The sequence below is a fragment of the Bombus fervidus genome, chromosome 2 (genome assembly GCF_041682495.2).
Source record: "Bombus fervidus isolate BK054 chromosome 2, iyBomFerv1, whole genome shotgun sequence".
NCBI classification, from domain to species: domain Eukaryota; kingdom Metazoa; phylum Arthropoda; class Insecta; order Hymenoptera; family Apidae; genus Bombus; species Bombus fervidus.
This window is the reverse complement of record NC_091518.1, coordinates 8547817-8570213: the sequence shown is the minus strand read 5'-3', so window position 1 is coordinate 8570213 and position 22397 is coordinate 8547817. Positions and strand designations below refer to the sequence as shown.

Sequence of the window (22397 nt, the reverse complement as noted above, 5' to 3'; positions counted from 1 at the left end):
GTACATGGTAATTAATTTTCAGGGCGGACGTAAAGATTTGAGAATATTTTGTCTTAAGTTTGGGACGAACTGATACAATACAAGAGTAATTTCATCAGGAATTGATCGATCATTCTAAACATTTTTTGTTTGAAACAGTGAAATGGTAGATGTAAAAAACAATTTGTGATTTAGTAACAAAATCGAAGTTTCTCCGCGGATGAAAGTAGAATTACAAGCAGGATGTCAATTTATATTCAAGGGTCAAGGTCACGACATGGCTTTAACGTCGAAACAGAGTTGGGCGTTGTAGGTAGGGATCTCCCCATGTTCTACTTACTTTTATGTGGCCTCGTTTTTATTACTCGCTCAGTTTATTGAAATCTATTGATTTAATCGTTTCAGGATGTTTTCTCATGAATATGTTGATAATAGTTCAATATCATTGCATAGGAACAATTTGTTACGTGGTACTAATTCTAGATATAATATAGTTATAAATTATTATGGACAGAGTGAAACTAAAATTTTTGCTCGTTTTAAATATTTTCTTGTATTCTAATTCAAACATCAGGTTAGATTTTAATAGTTTTCTTATTTATTGTAATGTAATAATACATAGTTCATAATTGTTTAAAAGTATGTTTATACCAGAATTTGAAAATTATTTTTGTATAGAACAGGTGTACTAATTAACTTATATTGTGTTTTATATAAGAATATGAATTTTAAAGATTTAAACATATTCTACATAGAAATATAAATTGTGAGCCTGATTTTTCATAAGTATAAAGAATTTGTAAAATGAAGAAAATATTTTCCTAGGAGAAAAGATAGCTTTATGCTCTATGGTTGGAGTTAAATATTTCACTTTTTGAATGAAGGGATTGAAAAAACAAGTGATACAAATGATAAAATCTGTCAGTAAGAAAGATTATGTGAAATTTTAAATATAAAATAAATAACGTTATAAAGTTACACTTTAATAAACATATTTTCATGTTCTTAAACATCAAAATACGTTACTATTCATATTAATAAGGACTTGAAAATTCATAAGAGCAACTTTTAGGTAAATATGGATCGGATGTTTCATTTTCTGTATCTATCTCGTTTTGGGGAAAAATGATGTTTGTACCACTCTTTCCTAACGGGTCTCTCAATTATGAAGAACATTCTAAAACTAAAATTTCACTCCATCAGCCATAAGAATCATTCGCCGCTTCTTTATCCGTTCCCCGATCATTTTTAAAAACTCGACGCAACTACTAAATTACTTCCTTACAATTTCACTTCATTCAATTTTTTCCTCATCTAAGTATTCTCACGAAGTGCGCGGGAAAAATCGTATAGGGAACAGTGAAGGTGCGAGATATATCGTTGGACGATCCTTTCGTCCGATCACATGACAATTACGACACTCTATTCTGATCGTCGAGGATTCCTTATTCGTCGTTTCTAGGAATTTTTGTAACACTCTCGTTTCAACCTCTTCCTTGAACACCTCGATACCGAAGCGTCGATCCCATCGATGTTCACCAACCTCCATCTCTTATTACGCGGACAGGAATGAAAAAATATGAAAAACAATAGGAGAGAGAACAGAAGAGACGAGAGAGATGAGCATAGACGCATCATCATCGCGTACACTCATGTGACGAACCGAAGGAGGTTCGATAGCGTAATGCTGAATGCTTGTAACTTTCTGTCTTTCTACGATTAAATCAGAGTGAAACAATGGTAATCTATAGATTGTTTGGTTTTTATGCATTTAAAATAGAAAAATATGAATAGAAAAATACGATGGCAAATAAAATAGGTACAATGTATTGGTTTATAAAATAAATTCGTCTTGCTTTTACATCTATTATATAAACGGAGAAAACAGGTCGAATGTATGTTACAATATGATCTAATATATCTAATATTTATGTTATTATAATAATTAGTATTATTCTCTCGTTAATTTTACTTACATTTATTATATAATATTACTCTATAATGATATATAGTAGAACATATAATTTTTCATTATATTATTATTTTGAAATATACTAAAAAGAAATACGCGGTGTTCCGCATAATATACTCGTAATACAGCTACGGGGTGATTCTATATGAAAGAATAAATACAATATTCTAAAAAATTTTCTTTATCTAGGGCTTAATTTTTGAGAGAATCAACTTTGAAATCTGTGTACAATTCTACTGTAACAAAATTCAATAAAAAGAAGGAAATATTTACATATGAGAATGTAGAAATATATATAAGCAAAGAATATATAGAATATACAATTAACATGTTACTAAAATTTCGATGCAAATGTTATTTAGATAGAAACATTATTATGATCATAATTTACAATTAATTACACATACCTATAATTTTTTTCTTTTCTAAAAATGAATAGTATAATATAATCGAAAAAATTAATATTATTATTGAAATAATGACAAAATATTTAGCTATTGTTATGAACCATTTCTTCAACCACTTGAGATCTGTTTCCTTCGATCCTTTTTCCTTCCTTATTAATCATTTTTCTTTATCGTTTCTATCTTTGGTTATTTCAATTATAATCGGTATACTGACGTGACATTTTAGCGTCTAAGATATCAAGCGATTATTTTTGATTTACACATTTCGAAAACGAAAGAAAAATGGAAGTTTAATAATAGTTGTTTACTAATTTTGATAAAAAATGAAATAATTTTATCAGTTTCAGATTAATTTGATGGTTATTATGTTTGGTTCTATCAATTTATAATTCCTATAATTAATTTATAATTATTACTCTGAAATTCCAAAATAGAAATGTTTCCAACTTTTCCTGCCAATATTGATTCCTTTATAATCGTTATATTCTTAATTATTTTCCCAGTTCTAATTTTCTTTAAATTTAACGACGGAATAAAATGTCTTTTTATTTATTTCTTACACGTTATTTTTCGTTTCTTTTCAAAATTTTGACTTTATATCTCTTATAGGTTTGAAAACAGGTAGCTTTTAATTCATGATATACAATGTTTTATGGAAATCTTAACAAATACCGTACAAAATTAATGAAACTACTCCGCATTAAAAAAAAGAGCTGTAAAATCTAAAATCGTGTAGTTCTATGCACAAAAAACATGGAACGATGAAACTGTTAAATGCTTCAACTATGAGTTGTTCTAGGTTCCCAGTATTGTAACTGGTTCTATCCAATACGCAGAGAATACAGCAACGCCGAAGCGCTTTTCAATTACCCTCTCTACAAATTGGTTCCGCGAAAAATCGAGTCGATCCCTCGTTCCAGCAATTTTTCTATATCACTTCCCGTCACGTAACTATCGTACCAAAACCATTCGTACATACAGTCACGCGCAAATCTCATTGCGATGGTTTCGCTTATAGGATTAAACATCTATACATATACTAGAAACAGATAAAAATATTTGCAATAAAATAAATGTTTAGGGTTAGTTACATACAGTAAAAAGTAAGTCAAATGGTAAATTTTCTCGACTAGATATATCATTACATATTATTTTAAATTTATTGCTTTCTACGATTTTAATAAATAGTATTTGTGGTAGTTTTTTAAGTATAATATCAATATGGACTTTTATCCATAGAGCAACATTTAAATTCCTGCATGTTATTTTCGTATATTTTGTTTCGAAACTATGATCATTTGCAATCGACAGTTTCCTACTATTTGTTCTTTGCAACTTCTGCGCTATTCTTTTCGGTTTTTGTTACCGAATTTCCGAGAAATAATTTATATACAATAATAATTGTACAATTCATTGTAATGCAAGTAATGATGCTTTACTAACATTTTAAATTCTGAATTTTAATCAGTTTCCGCCATTCTCCTTTATAATTTATCTTGCATTATATGTAATTACAAATACAATATTGTGAAAGAAAGTAAGAAAGATATCGGTGCGATTTATCAGCGACAAAATATTTACAGGATAATTTAGGTAATAGAGTGAAGATAAAATATCTGCGCAGTGTGTAAAACGTAATTATGCAATTGTCTACAAGAAGCCTTGAATGAATTAACATTTGATTAGTTAAGAAACATATCCGAAGAATGACAAGAATTTGCAATGTCAATAAGAATCTAACCATGTAGTTTTTATCGGAAAGTAGTCAAATAAATTGATAATTAGCACTCGATAATTCAACTCTCCGTTATTTAATTTATCATCACATATTTCTACTATAACAAAGAAACGTCAAAGATTTTGAAAAATGTTTCTGAGAAAACAGATTTAAAACAATTTTACGTATGGAGCAAATATCGTGAAGCTGAATAAGCAATTAGTAACTAATCAGCATCTCAAACTTTATATCAGTACCAGTATTATTAAGATATATTTTAAAGTATCGAATAGTGAAAAAGAAGTAAGAAGAAATTCACCAAAATGTGAATGCTATAGATTATTACAGCTATTTGATTATCTTTGATTTTTAAATATAATCGCATTCGATCCGCAGTTTTCAAAAATAGGCCTAGGGAGCATATAAGCTATATTTCATACATTTTATATATATTTCATTTTATATATTTCATATATAAGAAGGAAAGAAGCATATATCACATTTCTTGGGAGCATCGCGTCGAGAGAAGCCAAGGAACAGATCGGTCAGCTCGCACGTGAGAGTCATCGCCGAGATTGAATCCGTCTGAAAAGCGGGTGAACCCGGCGCGTATCAGTAGGTTCCTTCCGCGTGGTGCTTTCGCCGTCGTTCCACTCCCTGTCGTTGCAACTCGTTCTGTTCGGCTCCGTTTTCTTCTTAGCACGTGACGAGAGGTTCCCCCGGACTCTTCTGCTCGTCCTTGTCGGGTTCCACTCGTTCCGTCCCACGTCAGCCTACGGTTCATCCATAAATGCCTCCCGTTTCTCACATGACCGGTAACGTGGTGCTTTCTCTCTCGCTTAAATCGGTCTATCGAGTTGCATGTAAGAGAAGAGGCAACAACAGGCAGCGTTCTAACAACCACCGATCGTTCGATCCTTCTTCTCCTCCATATCCCAGCGTCATCGTTTCTTCGTCTTTTCTTCGCGTGTATTTTCCTTCGTCCTCCACCTCGAGTCCCTGTAAGTACGTTCTTCTTCCCTCTCGGAGCGTAATTGCAGCGTCGTGCTTTCTTGCTCGCTTCAATCAGTCCTCCTCGTTGGATGTATGTACGTAACCAGGAGGACCATCGTCCTCGCGCTTCCACAGAGAACGTCTATCCTCTTGACTGCTTCTCTTATCCTCCACCTGGTAACTCGTAAGGTTTTCCTTCTTTTCACGTGACTGAAGTAACTCGCTTTCTCGCTCAACTACACGATCCTCCGTCTTCCTCTTTCCTGTTCGAACTCGTGACTCGTCGGTCTTCGCTGGTGCCTCTCGCGGCACCTCTCGCTTTCACTCGTCCGTGTGAAGAGGCTATCGCAGGCCCTGAGAGCTCAGTATCCGCCGGACCGTCGCGTGGTTCGATGTCGTGCACGAAGCACGACTGGTGCTAAGGCCTGAGAAGAAGAAAGTGTTTTTCGCTTAGTCGTTATATCGGTACGTTCGTCTCTTAAAAAGAGTAAAAGCTAAAATCGGTAAAAAGCTAAATCAGGCCTGTGGACACGCGTGACCTCTCTGGAAAAATTGTGATCACTTCGAGAGTATCGAGACAAAGAAATCTTATCAGGGTATCGTGCACCGTGCTCAATTGAACATGGGCAGATTCGATTCGTTCAGGTAAGGATTCTTCACTTGTTTCTTCAGAGTAACTACTCTGGTCTTGTTGGATGGTATAGAGTATGATTATAAGGTCAACTAGGAGGTAGAGTCAATGGGTTTGGAAGGAATTAGTAACTGGCAAGGCATTTTCTTTTTGTTATCGTTGAAACACGTATTTTGCAAATATCGCTGTGAGAGTTTTTGAATTTTTGACTTACTGTCTTGCGAAAGAATTGATTTCGACGAAATCAATTGCCTTCTTTTGAAAGGGCACGATGATACATTCAGTAGTATGATCAATATAGCGATCCGAAGACTTAACCCCTTGGAATACCTGCAGTGCGCTCATAACGATACAGAGAATGTTCCGAATATGACGAAAATAAATTATTCTTGTTAGAAACATGAATTTTAGTAGGTAAATTTAAAGGACTGACAATTGTCGAATATAGATTGCATATAACATTTTAATGCTCTTTATGCAATAAGATATCAAAGTATATAACGACTGCCAACAATTGTTAGTCTAAATTATTATTTTATTTCGATCGAAATTATATATTGAACTTTGTATAAATAATTTTAAATATTGCATTCAGGAAGCTATCATACATCACACGTTACGCTTGTGCAATAGGCTTTTACTTTCAAAATAGTATGATAATACTATCGTACGTATCCTCTGTCAGAAACTTCAGTGAGTCTTTCTTATATGTATTCTGACAGCCAGGAAAGGAAATATGTTTCTTAAAGAAATTGCGAGACGAAGGATTGATCCACGACGTTGGTTCCACGAGAATTACGAAAGTGGCTCAAATAAAAAATTTGGCATTTTGTCACTTACTTCGTATCTTTTTCTGACCAATATTGAAATAACATATATTCGCTGTCAAAAGAAGTAATTGAGGATTAAATATTTTAGCAGGGATGATATAATATTCAGATATCTCTATACGAAGAATTGTGTATTTAACAACGTTAGATTATTGCAAAAATTGCAACAACAGAAATTGAAATATATAACAGATATATAGCGTAGAAATTAAATTTATCCATTTATTAATGAAGATAATAGAAATATTTAATAATAATAATAGAAAAGAAAGAAAATCATGAAATATTACGTTAGAGAATACGTATTCATTTATTCCAGTATTGTTATTTATAAATTTATATTTAAAGCTTTTTAGATAAATATTTACAGTTCAAAAATAACAAAACAAAATGATTAATGTCCAAGAATATTTTTGAGATTCCTATTTTTATTATTCCTAATTGAAAAGCTAAAGTATTCTCTAAAAGACATAATTTGCAATCAAATTATTTATGAAATATCAAGCAAATGTAATATCACATTTACCAAGAGAAAGTATTTTCTTATTTTATGACTGAATTTAGCAACACTCAATGATATTTCTGAGATAGACTTGTTACTTTAAATGAAGTATTTTGTCCACGAATTAGCTCAAAAGATATTTATAAATAAATCGATATTTTATATGACCTCCTTTTGCCTTCTCAGAAGCGGCTGTTCTTTTGAGAAAGTTGCCGAATAACTTTTTAATAAACTTGTTGAGCATTTTCTATCATTTTCTCCTCGATACTTCAAACAGCTGATTCCCATTTTTAACATTTTTAACTTTCTTTCCGTTCCTGACTCATTTTAGACAATTTTATACGTATTCTACATCACTATGTTGTTTAACCCTTCTAACTCTACCTCAGTAGCATTCTGTAGCTGAATTTTATATCTTTAATTTCTTATCGTAAATACAAAAGATAAAAATCTTTGCTCAGAAATATTTTCTAATATAATTTTATAAGTATTTTGAATATTATATGCAATTTCATACAAGTACTATGAATTTTTAACCAAGAAATATAAAACTTATGTCGAAAAAGTTAAGATAAAAGGAACATGAAAGAATATAATGTGGAAGGAAAAACAAACTAATGCGCACATATTTTATAAAGAATCGTTCGAAGGAATGCTAAAAAAATAAGTCATTATGAATCTGCAAATGTTCCCTGAAAAATCTCGAATTGCTAATTTTGATTCCGGTAATCCCAGTATCACAGACTTAAACGGAGATTTAAACACGAAACGACTAACGTGACGCAAAAACTATGTAAAAATTCATTTACATAATCCATGGCCTAAAAAACATTCCACCGAAAATATTTCGTCGTGATCAGAAGACCGGCAAACATATACAGGCTGACTTTTGCACAACACCGGTGTGTGTACGTGTTCGAGTCTAATAAGGAGAGACACAGTCGAACTGACCGAAGTCTGACTGGAATAGGGTCTCGGCTTCGAAGGCTGATGCACGGCGAATCCTCGACTCGGAGGCTCGTTGCGTGTATCTTTAATTGTGCTCGGTTGCCTAAGATCTGACGTGTATCAACGTAACGAGTTAAGTAACGCGTGGGCGTTCAGTGTGTACGCGATATAGAAATGTCAGATTTCTCATGGTAATCCCGTATGTTGTACCGTTGCGGATACCGAGCATCGCGAGTCATTTCTGTCGATTGTGTGTGCTCGTTGCGAGCGCGTGCAGGGAATCAGAATCGATCGTAAATTCGTCGACGGGACAGGAAGTGGACGTACAACAGTGAAAGTCGACGGATACGTTTTTCAAATTTTCGAGTCACGAATCACGCTTCTTGACCCTCCTGTTGTTTAGTGGCACAGATAGGACGTTGCTGATAACGATGAGTCGTTTGGTGGGTAAAGGGGAATCATTTTATTGTAATGATACGACGATATGTAGCAATTGTGTTATATTGGTGATTACCGGAATGATACGACCCGCATAACGAAACAGTTTCGGTTGTCAAACTGGCTCTATCAAGAGAAACTGTGGCTTACACTAACGTTTAAAAGTATCCGGATACCTGATTATTTTTAAGATGCATTTCTATTCCAAAATTAAAAGCAAGTAGATTCGTAATAATTTTATTTTCTTTTTTTTTTTTTATAATAATCGTAACTATACACGTTCACGAAAGTATTCGAACACAGAAAATTTTTACGTATATATAATGTTTGTAATACGAAACCTTGTAAAATTCCATTAATACTGTACCGAGACACGACTATCCTAATTATACCGATAAAATTTAAAATCAATCTTGAATCAATTTGAAAATGTATATAAAAGTAGCGAGATATTCGTTGTAATCTTTTAAGTGAAAAAATTGAAAATACATCTTTTAGTGAAAATTTAGTATATAGTATGAATACTTGTCTTAAATATACATATAATCAGTGTTGAAAAGATGATATTTAAGTTCTATTTCTAAAAAGAAACTTTTATTTAATGCGATTAAATGAATTCCTGATTCCATTTATCTGATCGTGAATTCCTACTATATGAAAGGAAAATCATAGGCAGAGGGGTGAATCAGTGAATTTTCATTATATGTAAACTCCACTTATGCACATACTATTTTTCTGAATCCTACTCTAGCGTATTTGTTCAGATTTTTATTCTATCTGTGATTTTTATTTTATTAAAGTACCTCAGGAAATATTTCACATTTTTAAATGTGAGTTATTAAAATAGAATGAAGAGTAGAAACGTAAATAAGGAGAAAATATTGTAACGCTGTAATTAGTGTGGAGAAACCGTTCAGACGATACATCTATATGGCAGCGTGAATCATATATTCTTACTTAACTTATGCATAACGTTTATTGAGTAAACGATTGTACACTGAAGTGTATTTTTCTTGAACTAAAAAACATTGATTTCTATGAATTAAGTTCGCGTTTCACGATACTATAGTTGTGATTTCTTATCGGGTATGAATAGTTTTACTGAAATAAAATAAATAACATTAGAGTAATTAAAAATTAATATTTCGATAAACAATTTAAAAAAGTGTGAAAACGACAAACAGATGTACTTAACATTTTGTAGAATATCTTAATAATGTAAATATATTCAGAGTAGAAAGTAGAATACTAATTATACCAAATATTAATTTTTAACTTACTTTACTATCTCCAATCTTTATATTACTGCCACATTTACTTAATTTTTTAGTTGAAAATCAAAGGACATAAGCCAAATAATAAAATAGGAATTACATTCATAATTATTAAAATATATAACTAATTCATTGTACGTAATCCTTAAGGATTAACAAGTGTTAGTTACAAAATTTTCCCAATAATAGATTTGCACAAACGTAATTATAATGTATTTGCTAAAGGAAAAATAAGTTTTAACGAGATGAACACTTTTCACTTGATTCAACAAAAGACGATAGAAACGAAAACGCGTGATTTCCACAAATGAACTGTTATCTTGTTAAATTTCCAGTAAACTATCTGACGTTAAATATCGAAGGAATCGTGAATCGATTTTCCTCGTGATTATCACTGATCGATCGTTGTAATTGAACCGTTTAATCGCCTATAAACGCTACGTAATCCTTCTTTATATTCTTAGTACTTAACCATTATTATGAAGCTATTGTTTAAGATATAATGTAAGTTGCAAATTTTATAGTGCGTTGATAAAATCTTCCATAAATAATAGGAGCAATCGATTGTTGTAAGTTTCGGCGCATTGAAGTATGTAGAGCTTCCAGTGCAAGTAGTATAAGACGCTATAGGTCAGACTCGAACGAATTCTCGTAATAGGTGAATTTTATATTTGATCTTATAGTACCTTGGCTTTTATTTTATACAAAATGATATAATAATTCATTTACAATAGCTTTCCTTGCCAAATTTGTGACTCTAAATAACGAATTGGTAAAAAATAAAGATGATATTTTTGTTGCACATATATAAAGTTTGAAATATGTTCGAAAAAATTTTTTAAACGAGGTCACCATAAAAATTACTTTATAGATTATTTATACGTTTAAAGAATTTAATGTAGAATATTTTTCTTATATATGAGATTAAATTTTGGAAAGTACTTATTAATGGCGAACATTAATATTTGAATATCAATTTAAAAATGCTTTGGATTTTAATCGCAGTCATCTTATTCTCTAAGATAATTTTTTGACATACTTTTAATTATATTATTTGAAACAATAAAAAAATTTTTTATTTTTAGGATGATGATCAAGGTGTAATTATTATTTTATAATAATTATAATTATTAATACTTTCAATATATAAATGAAAAGATTTTAAATTGTACACACTTATCTGTAATGGTATAATTGGGTACAGCGTGATTCTATGTGAAAAAAATAAATTAAGAATATGGAATTTTTTCATATGACTCTTCGTTTTTGAGAAAATCAAGTTTGGAAAGTTATTGAGTATACTTAAACTTGTCTAAGTGGAGACTAAGCATGACTAAACAGTCAGCAGGAGATTATTACATATACGAAAATAAATCAAAACTGTAAAATAAATTTTGTCCATTTAAGCTGTCATTTTTCAGAAAATAAAGTTTGAACGTTTAAATGCTAAGAACTGGCCAGGCGTATGATACATTCTCAAATTTATTTTTCTCTAAAAGAAAGCATTTTATGAAAAAAATTTTATTCCATATTTCTAACTTATCTTTCCTTGTAGGAATCATCCTGTATCACTTGTACCACCAGTTACGCAACATCGTGTATATATTTAAAAAAATTGCTTATTTCAGAAACATAAGCTACTAGACTTTAAGATCTAGTTGATCATTTAGAAACAAGTACACTTTTCTGACATTTACACGTATACGTACTGAAGAAACATTTACTTCGCTGAATTTTGTAACATTATTCAAGTAAATAATTGTATTTAACAGTATTTTTATCGAATATTTAGATTAATTGGTGTGAAACTATATGCGAATGACTATCGAGCAGCGAAAACCCGATAAAATGAATTTCGATGTGTTTATAGCTACATGCATTTATGTAAAAATACATTCTATGGATCGTAAAAGTAGTAACGATTTAATTGAATAAAGAGGATTCTCTTATTACTGAGAATTACTGGGACTTGAATCACGAGAGTTTCCGAGAGATAAATTATACTAATACACGAAGAAAAATTCCAGAATCAATCGTGGAAAACACGGTGAGTAAGAAAAGTATGCCTGTTAATGAAAGCATTTAGAATTCACTAAATTACCGAATATGTTTAATGAGTTTGATTTAGTAACAAATATTTTATTAATTTAGAGAGCGAAATTGTTCAAATAATAATAAATTGTTTAAATAACGTAAAGCATGTATTTTACAACTTCTTTTTTATGAAACTTCAAGAATTTGAATTTATATTTGTTATACACAATTTACTTTAGATTTTTTATAATTCTTAGATGTTTTTTATTATTTTATAATATTATAATAACGAAGTTTAGCATCAATACGCGAAACAATTTATTTTTAGAGCTTTATGTCATTTTTGTTAAAATTGAAATGTCCTTATACTAGTAATACTAGTTTATATTTTTCTATGGGGAATTCATTTCATGATAACTTGAAAATTAATGAACACTTTTTCGGTTAGCTATTCTGCTTATTTATCAAAAATCACTTTCCTTTTCATGATCGAATTACGCAATTACATAGTCGATAGTATTAGACTCGTGATATATAGCGAAATGATAGTGTACAGTATACATCAAGGCATACAATTTTTCATTAAATGGATCGAGTTAATGTGTTGCATAGTTTTTTGTCATCTTACCGTAGCCGACAACCTTTAATCCTTTCAATTACGGTATCCTATTCAATGCTTCCTTATTGAGAAGATATTGATCTCTCGCTTTGAAGGACATAATCTGTATGATACACTATGGTAAAAAACATGAATATTTATGAAGATAAAAAATAAACGTTCTACGATTGAAATATACTAATATTTTTAATAATTTAGATATTTAAATAAATGTGTTTCGTAAATATAATTACGTTGTTAGATTTTAGACACGAGCTATTGATCGTAGACAATTAAATGTAATTAGCAACCTTCACGCAGTTTTGTTGGATACCGACAAGTGTGATATTAAATGAGCCATACGTAGTAATTATAGAAAAATGCCATGAAGTTTGTAAAACTTTATAGTTCTGTGAAGTGAATGTATTATAACAGTAAAAGTTAATAAATCTTAAAACTTTTAAATCAATATTTAATGAAATCTGGATACTTGAGATTTTATATAAAAATTTGAATATTCCTATATAGCCTTCAGCAAAACCAGCTTGCCAAAACTACGAAAACTTTCACGAAAGAATAATTATTTCTTATGTAATTTTTCATTTCTATAATTCGGTAAAAATTTGTACGTTTTAGCTTTAATCGTTTGTAATTTTATCGAAGAAGTGTTAAATATTAATTTTGAAAGTGTATCGAAATTTTTATAAGCTATATGGTTTAATCGCTACAACGAACTCCACTGGATGTCTCTAATTATATTCCAAGCTTGAGCGATTGTGTTTCGCAACGTTTAGTACGCATTATATAAAATATAGAAGTTAATTATTTCATACATCGTTACCTTTATTATCATCACTATGGTAATTGTTATTTCTGGTATTTCATTTCAGTATAGATTAAACATTGCGTTTTCTTTTTTTAATAATCCATATACGGTACTGTGCAAAAATCTGAGGCACAGGAATCGAAATCTTTTACTCCAAATTGTCGGCTCACAAATTTTTGAAAAATATTGACTAAAGACGTGCATATACGAAATTGTTTAGAATGTGGCAAAAAGGAAATACTAAAGCCATAAACCAGTATTTGGAGGTAATATAAATAGAATGGCAGGAACTAGTGAGTCTACTGAAAAATTATTACTTGAAATAATTCTCATTATCTAACAAGTAAATAAAGAAAAATGAAAATACATCAATAAAATTAGTACTAGCTAATTACTAAATAGTAATTACTTACAAACTAGTGTTACACAGACTAAATATTACTAATTAATATTAAAAACGAAGCAAATATTAATTATTAAATCTTGAATTAAGTACTTTTTAAAACACACAAACTTAATTAAAATAACACCAAGAGTTTTTTAGTCAAATATTAATTCATGAAAGTGAAATATTTCCATTAGTAATAGTAATATTATTAGTAATAGTACTTTAAACTTTTTGTTTGATTAGTTCAGTTATTTGGAATGTCTCAGAGGCATACATACTGTTAATAGTCTTAAGTAGGTATTTCTACAGGCATCGTGGACATAAGAGAAGCACGCTTTCACGCGTATAGTGTAAAAATATACTATCTTCTCCTCCATTTTGATACGTGTTTCTAGCTCGTTTAACGCAAACGATATATTATATAAATAACATATCTGCAAGAGTTTTCCATTGATAGAAAGTAAGCGTAAAAGTAAAGATTTATAGAAATCATGCGTGCACGTACAGTGAAATCTTTGCCATTCTCGTGCAAAAGTTCTGAATCTCATTTTACTTATCAACGTGCCTTCTACCGAAAAATTTTAAGAACGGCGATTAAATTCAGATTTCCTAACAAATAATGAAAGAAAATTAATTGTATATATTGTATTACTGTAATGTAGGTATTTTATAAAATTGGAGTTATGGTCAAAGTGCCTGCAAAAGTATTTTTAAACTGTGTATCATCATAGATTACCACAATAGTTACTATTATTATTACAAAGCATAATACTCTAAAATTAATTTTGGATTAGATTACTTAATTTTAACGACCACTACTAACAATTAATGCATAAAATGTAGAATGTAAATTAAAATTATATGTCGTAAACTAAAAGTAACGGTACACAAAAATCTATTGAGATAGGATTAGTAATAGAAACATAAGTAAAGAAAATTATCGAAACTAGAAGATAAGAAATAGAAATTAATATATCGTTACTTAATTTAATTTTAATAGTTTAATTTTGAGTTGAAAATAATTTATTAGGAGATGCAATGGAAACGTGGCGGGAAAGCAAAGATATCAGACAATAAAATCAGAAATTAAGAGTGAAAAGATATATGTGATATTATAAAACCGGATGCACGCATGGAAATAAAAGAAAAGCTCAAAATAGTAACAAATTTGTGTGTATTTGTTTTTAAAATTTAAGAGTGACTAAAAGAAAGGGCGACCAAACGTAACTAAAATTACTCTCTAGCGTGTTATAGTATAATCCTTATTACCATATAAGACTATAAAGAAACGATAATTACGCAGTTTTTTAATTTTTGCATTGCTTCTTCAATACTGCAGCACCAAAGTTAGCTATGATGTGTAATAGGAAGCATTTTATGCAGTTTTTACTTGCTCATAAATCCGTTGTTTTGTATTAATCATTCTTTACGAAGTGCGGAATATACAAGATGTACTGAAGTGAAAGGAATTAGTTTTAAATGAGATTCTTCAAATTCCTCGTTTAACATGCTCTAGGAATGTCGCGGTATTTTTCAGGTGACGCGATCAACTTATTTATTTTGAGTGACTTAAGGAACAAATCGTTCTTATTATAATCGAAATTAATTCTCCGAAAGTCCGATTTTATTTAAATTGTAAGTTTCAAGAAACAGATACTTCTATACAAGTATATTATTATCAGACTTTTTTACAAACTATTCTCTTTCCGTGCTATAAGCTCTATGTACTACATAAAATATTATACAAAAAAAGAAAATAAAGTTCTTAATTTCTTCTCAATTACAGGCTAATAAAAAGTAATACATACGAGTTTAAGATCCCGAATTGTTTTTGGACATCATAATAAATTTAAATGGCAGATAAAATAAAATACACCAAGAAAATGCTAAAATTATTTAGAGAATATTTTATTATAAAATATTGGGCATTGTCAGTTGTTCTTTATCATATAATTTTCTGTCTTATTTACGAAGAAACCTATATATGCAACTGTTTTTCTGTTACTCCTTCTAAAGAGATTACATTCTTCGTTATATTATTTGCTTAATATCTTAAAGGATTATTTCTCATTTATAATATTTATCTCATTCTTATCGACAACTTTTCATTCCTTCTATGATAATACTTTTCACATTCAGTCCTTTTTAAATGCTTTCTTCAGGGGAACTACCATAAACCAAACTGCTCAATTTCATGCCATGATTTTAATATGAAAATCCGTGACCTTATTCGCATGTAATAGTATTAACTACTTGTATTATGATATTGAGTCACAGTCGCCGTACAGATTATGGTTCAAATACAACAACGACACGTTGTATTCGTAATAAAGTTTCTTTTTAACACCATCTTAAGCTTTAGTAAGGACCATCAGACATAAATTACATACACTGTTTGAATACTTCACCTCTTTTGCCAAGTGCGAAATCATCCCTGCACGAGCACTTTTTCGGTAGAAATACATCACATTCGACACGGTTTAGAAAATTACTTAAATGTCTTCTAAAAAGTCTTAAGGTAATGAATTGGTCCAAACGATACAGCAGAATTCTAGGGTAAAAGATTTTCTAATATAATCAAAATTTTCGTGGCCCATCCTTTACTTTGAACCTAACACTATAAGGATGTAATTTTAGGCGAAGTTCGTATATTATAATTGCACAAAAGGATTAGAAAAATCTTAATGAAATTCTTCCTTTAAAATCTTGACATATAAAACTTCTTAAAATAGTCGAAGCCCATGACCTCTTCTACGAACCTGGTCGTTCTATTGTAGAGCTACGTGAATGCAAGTTTAGGAAAAAATCGTACGTTACAATGGTAATTTAAACGTCATTCAACAAAGTAGAGTCATATATTCAGAATTTTTAGGTAAAAATCTTTCTGTAAGGTGATATAATTCAAATTCATAGTCTCCTTTCTTATTTTAATCTTGATCGTTTTACTGCAATGTACGGTAATTTTGAATTTGATCGTTCCATTTTAACGTCATAGGAAATTTTACGAAAAGTTCGTACCTATAAATATCGCAATGTTAATATGAACGATACCTGAAAAAAGAGTTAAAAAGGTTAAAGAAATGCATATAAGATAGAAGCCCAAATATTATCGCCCAAAATAATTGATTCAGTTGCCTGTCCTATATTTTAAACCTGATGGTTCTCGTCGAATTATACGTATACAAGATACATATCTGAATATACGAGTGCAATTTTAAGAAATAGAATGTTATCAAGTGTATTCCGCGGGTCTGTGTTACGGTTATCATCCCAGATGACGTACGTTACGACGATTAGTAATCTAATAATGCACGTGTTCGTTCTACCGTAAATCCACTACGGTTGTAAACACAGGTATCCTTGCGGGAGTGCAACGTCCTTCGTTGTCTCTGTTGCAGATGCGCACGTCCTCAGTTTCACTGGCGGCCGCGACAGGAAATTTTCAAACGACTAAACGGCAAAACGAAAAAATTACAGCTTGTCGAACGGAACTGACGAGTCAATGAACACTGGCGCGGCCACGGTTAGATTACATGCCTGCGGAAAGTAGCTTTCCGTGATATGTAGCTCGTTAATCATTTCGCAAAATAGCGCGTATTTCGTTAGTCGCGACGACAGCCTAGCCAAGTAATCGCGTTAGGTCCGTATCATTTGACCGACACTGTTTTCACCGACAACAATTCATCGACGCTAAACTTCACCGATACTAGACTTCACCGACATCAGCTTTGACCGATGACAACAGTGACCGACATAGAGTTTAACCAACTGCTTACAGCGAGCTCGGTCAAAGTACGCATTTAGTTTCCAGTATTGTATCGGTTTGCGTTCCATTTTCGCCCGTATAACACGTGCAACACTGATTTAACGTACATACGTACGCGATGCTCGTTCGCTCCGCTCGCTCGAAAAAATCTAGTCGAAACGAATATCAATTTGCCACGCGAGCAAATGAAAGGAACACATTTTCGTCGAAAATCATCCCCTCTCTCTGAATTGGTATTAATTTAGACTATAATTCTCCTGACGAGCGGGCAACGCTGACGACTCTAACACTCGCTGCTATCCATAAAACACAGCATGCCTTACTAAAACTCGTAAATATATCGTCGATCATTGTTGTCGGTAAAATCTAGCGTGGATGAACTATGGTTAGTGTACCGTTGTCCATGAAAACTATGTCGATCGATTCGGATCGGCGAAATAATCCGTATGCGACCAAATAGCTCGAAATCGAAAAGCGAGAGGATGTTTTCACGCTACTTGTGCGTTTATAAATTTGGTCCGTTCGCTTGAATATCGTTTGACCGTATCTGTATCATTGTGTTGAGAGTCACATAAAAGCGATATTAACGAAGTCTACTGTTATAAAGTATTTTTATTACAAATTAGCTTCTCAACACTAGCTGTCATGAATGGAATATATGAACTATGTAGGAGCAAAAATGTTCCATCCTATTAAGTGAAAATTCCACAATTTTAATACTAGGATGCATAGTTAGTAATGCTTCAAGAACGAAACAATTGACTTCGATCAGCTTAACTTCTCTGTGGTTGATCAAAATAACCGACTTTAATGACGTTAATTAATTTCATTAAATTGATTAATATTTCTTAGCAATCGTATAAATTTACAATGATGCATTTTTGGAAATTTGAATAATTTCACGTAAAATATATAGATAGACGCTATAGATAGATGCCTTGTATAACGTGGTAGAAATGAGATAATAGATGGCAGGAGGAATAGATGTGATTTGTTCTACATAGTACATGCTTCTCTCACACAGTCGTGGAGACACAACATCTTTGTTGCGGGTTAAAACTGTCGTGTCTCAAATTGAAACCTGCACAGCATTGCGTGATGCAGAAAGCAAACGAGACACGTCAGAAGCGAATGAAATATGAACATGAAAGTACTGGCATAGATACACACTCAGAGTCTTAAGACTAGAACTATCAAATCTATTAAAGTAATAAGAACTTCGAATTCTTGACTTCATAATTACCGGAAATAATATTATATTATAAAGCAATAATAATATAATAAATGTACGTTTCTTTTTAGCATATCATTTTAATTTTAATCATCCATACACAGAATATGTAGGTACATATCTATCTATCTATCGATTATCTATCCCAGTACTATATCAAAGTGTGTCGTCAAGACCTAAACTGTAAAAGTACCGGTAATATTAAAAGTGAAGTCATACGAAACGAACATAATATTCTTCTTGTCCCTGTGTGGCATAGTTATCTTTTCATCTGTATTTCATGCGATTAGGAAATGATTCCACGTACGAAAATAAGTCGATCGTGTGAAATAAAATTTACATTACATTAACATTTATCATGCGAAAAGCTTCCTTTCGAGGAAAGTTAGCATGTAATATGTATCTAATTAAAAATTTAAATTTTAATTTGCATAGACGAAATTAGATGCAAATAGTAGGACGAAGATTGATGTTTCGCAACAGAGTATTGCTTTAAAACAATATTATTGTTTTTAAAAAAGTAACAAAAAAAGGGGAATCCGTGTGAATAGCAGATATGAATTGTTTAAATAAAAACTTTATTCAAACTTTTCTCGAATTAATTAAACATGTTCGTCATTTTTTTGAACAGATGATTCAGGAAGATATTTTCGTCGGCACGTGCACGGAGATGAAACAAGTTTTTGTCTGAGATAATGCACGTACTAACAAATATGAATGATTCATAATTATCATGATGCATCTCTAAGTAACAAATTAGATCATAAGGCAAAAGGTCAGTATTGTCAGTGCGTGAAAACAATGACATTAAATCATTTTTTCTGTACAATTTTTTTGTTTCCTTTTACTATCTGTGATACCTGACAGTTTATACATTCACGTACAATATGTGTAGTAAAGCTAAGAAAATCTAGATATATTTTAGATACATTCGTCAGATACATTTTTCCATTATCATAATGTACCTCGAGTATCATTTTGAATCAATAGAATATATCAGGTTCTTCCTCATCATATACTAAAATTTTGTTATGCTCGTTATTTGTGACAGTTAAATCTCCGCACTGAAGCTCTCCTCATACTTGTTCTTTTCTTTGAATATCTTATCATATTTTAATGTTAACGACCTGCATAATCATATTCCACGATAGCTGCGAGTCGACATTGCTATAGCGAAAAAATTAAGTCACTGAAAGTAGCACATTCTTTTTAATCTTATGATAGGATGAAAATTTTGAATTTTGAACTATAAGGTATTTGCAACGTCTATACAGCCGAATTTTCATTATGTATTAGAAATAATTTTATCTTTTTTCTTTTTAATGCGGTTACTAATATAGTGTATAGCGTATAGTGTATACTATAGTTGTATACACAAAGTGAATATCATTGAATATTATTCCCAAGGTATTTGTATAGTGACTCACGAAAGTATTCGTACTTGTAATCACTTTTTATAATTATATTATGTATGTTATACGAAAGATTTTAAAATTCCATTAGCGCTGTCATAGGATTCGACTATTATGACTACATTAGTAAAACTTGAAATAACTCTGAAAATATACATATATAAGAATTACAACACATTTAACACGAGTGTACATTTTGGATATATGATAAAAATATTTAACCAATCAATCATCTTATTGTTAGTCAACATTCAGGAGAATCACCTTTAATATTTGTTGTATACTTAAGATTACCTACAATTTATATTGCGGGCTCGTGTTTTGTTAAATAATTTTTTATTAATTTTTCAGCAAATATCTCGTAACTTCTATATAAATTTTCGAATTAGTCTGAAATTTTATCCATGTAATCATGACAGTCGTGTCTCATTACCATGCTAATGAAACTTCGAAATTTTTTTCAAAACATACACGATATAAGCGTGGATAAAATTTTTCTACGATAAGCGTTACAAATATTTTTGTTAGCCACTGCATACACAATTATCGATAATTAATTAATTGTTACGAAATTGTAACTGATTCTCACGTTTTTCAATCTATCGTATAGTTCTCGACCCGCAACAAAACATTTTTTATCGTAAATCGTGATAGGTCACTGCCATGAAAAGATATTGTCACCGCGAACAGACATCCGTGATAAAACGTTGCGATTATTTACAGTGTTCTTTGAATTTAGACTTAATCCTTGAAATTATATTTCAAACTCTTTTTGGTGTTTAACAAACTTTCGAGCTATCGTAAAGGAAGCTTTATTTTAAATTTACATTCCTTAATTTAACTCTGATCACGTCTCAATAAATGAAAGGATTTATAATGTTTTAAGAAAAATTTTGACACAGAATTAAAACAAGAAATCATATATATTAACAACAACTCTATCATATTTTCTCCAAATTTAAGAAGTTTATTAATGTTTGAAAAATATAGTTCAAATTATAGCAGGATGAATAAAAAAATCTATAAACTACAAAATTTGATATTTATCATCTTTCAGATTTATACATATTGTTAATTCGTCCAGTCGCGGGGAGACGTCGCGTTGTAGCGCGTCAACGGGAGTCGTAAATTCCCGCTACGATTGCACGAATCGACACCACGAACAGGGCGATCCCCTTATTTCTTTTGGGAGAATAGGGGGTGATTGGGTTGGAATATAACTGGACTTTACAGTTATATAATATATGTATATTTATTTACACTGGATTACAATAGTTAACGTGAACCGAACGTGTTTGAATTCGTCGTGTCGGAAAGCGCCGTGATGAACCCGAAGGTTGTTCGATTTGATAGTTAGAGCAACGAGAACTTGACTGAGTTATGTTAGAACTTGACGGCCCGATGAGTGTTAGAACCGTAGACTTGACTACCCGAGGGGTGTTAGAACAGTGAACTTGACTGTCCGAGGGATATTAGAACAATGATTGACCCGTCTCGTACTATTTAGGAAGAAAGCTCGATGTGGGTGTATCCTTGTTGAACTAAGAACACGGATTCGTAGTTCACACTTTTCGGTAGAAAAGTGAGGGTAACGATCAGCGATGCCCATTGGGTTTTGCCAATGTTAATGAATAAAATACGAGGAGACAGTCCTCGGCAGATGTGGTTCACGCGTGTTTCTGCCCTTGAGAAAAACTCGATACCTCGCTGGGCAAACCTCCGCTTTCTCCGTAATGAGTGAGAGCGTGCAATAAACCTAAGGACCCTTTTAAGGGACCACTCATAAACCGAAGATGTTCAAAGAATGCAACTTTATAGCTAACAGATGTGGGCTATGGTGGTTCCTTGGGTTTATTGCGGGTCAGTGTGACGATGTGCAGGCCTCGGCGGCCTGACCATGAGGGACGTCGCAGGTACCGACTCACGCGACGTAACACATATTTTGTTTTATTTATTCGAATTGTTTGTTTCTTTGTTAGACTAAATACAAGCAGGACATATTTGGCATTAATAAATTTGAAAAATTTCTTCTGCACCAGTACAAGTACGAATTCATCTAAGAATATAACAATCATTTACCAAAATAATATTCTAAATTAAGACTTATGTAACATTGATAACTCAATGTACGTATTTGTTCAAAATATCTCTTTGAAAATTCTCAACTATTTAATTATAATGATAAACGCTTCATTTATTATACTATACTACGTCGACAAATTAATCGATCAATATTTTATACTTCCGAAATCGTAGAATTTGTATCCATCCACTTGTACACAATAGACAATTTCCTCCAATTTCGACTTCCGGAGAAACTTAAACACGCTATCCCGTAAATATTCAATTGTGCCAACGTTTCTGCCAATTTCTAATCTTCCACGGTTCTTGTATACGGACATCCGGATTTCATTAAAATAATCACATTAATTTGAAAATCGAAGCGTACCA

At 31.4% G+C, this 22397-nt stretch overlaps 1 protein-coding gene across 1 annotated transcript in view; it reads left to right on the top strand.

Annotated features, from left to right (window-relative positions):
* The first annotated feature begins 5389 nt into the window (after positions 1-5389).
* LOC139998265 (uncharacterized) overlaps positions 5390-22397 on the top strand; it is a 67659-nt gene continuing 50651 nt past the window's right edge. Inside the window, exon 1 of the mRNA XM_072022691.1 lies at positions 5390-5713. Within this exon, the coding sequence (XP_071878792.1) occupies positions 5691-5713 (23 nt within the window). The 5' untranslated portion in view covers positions 5390-5690. The remainder of the gene's footprint in view (positions 5714-22397) is intronic.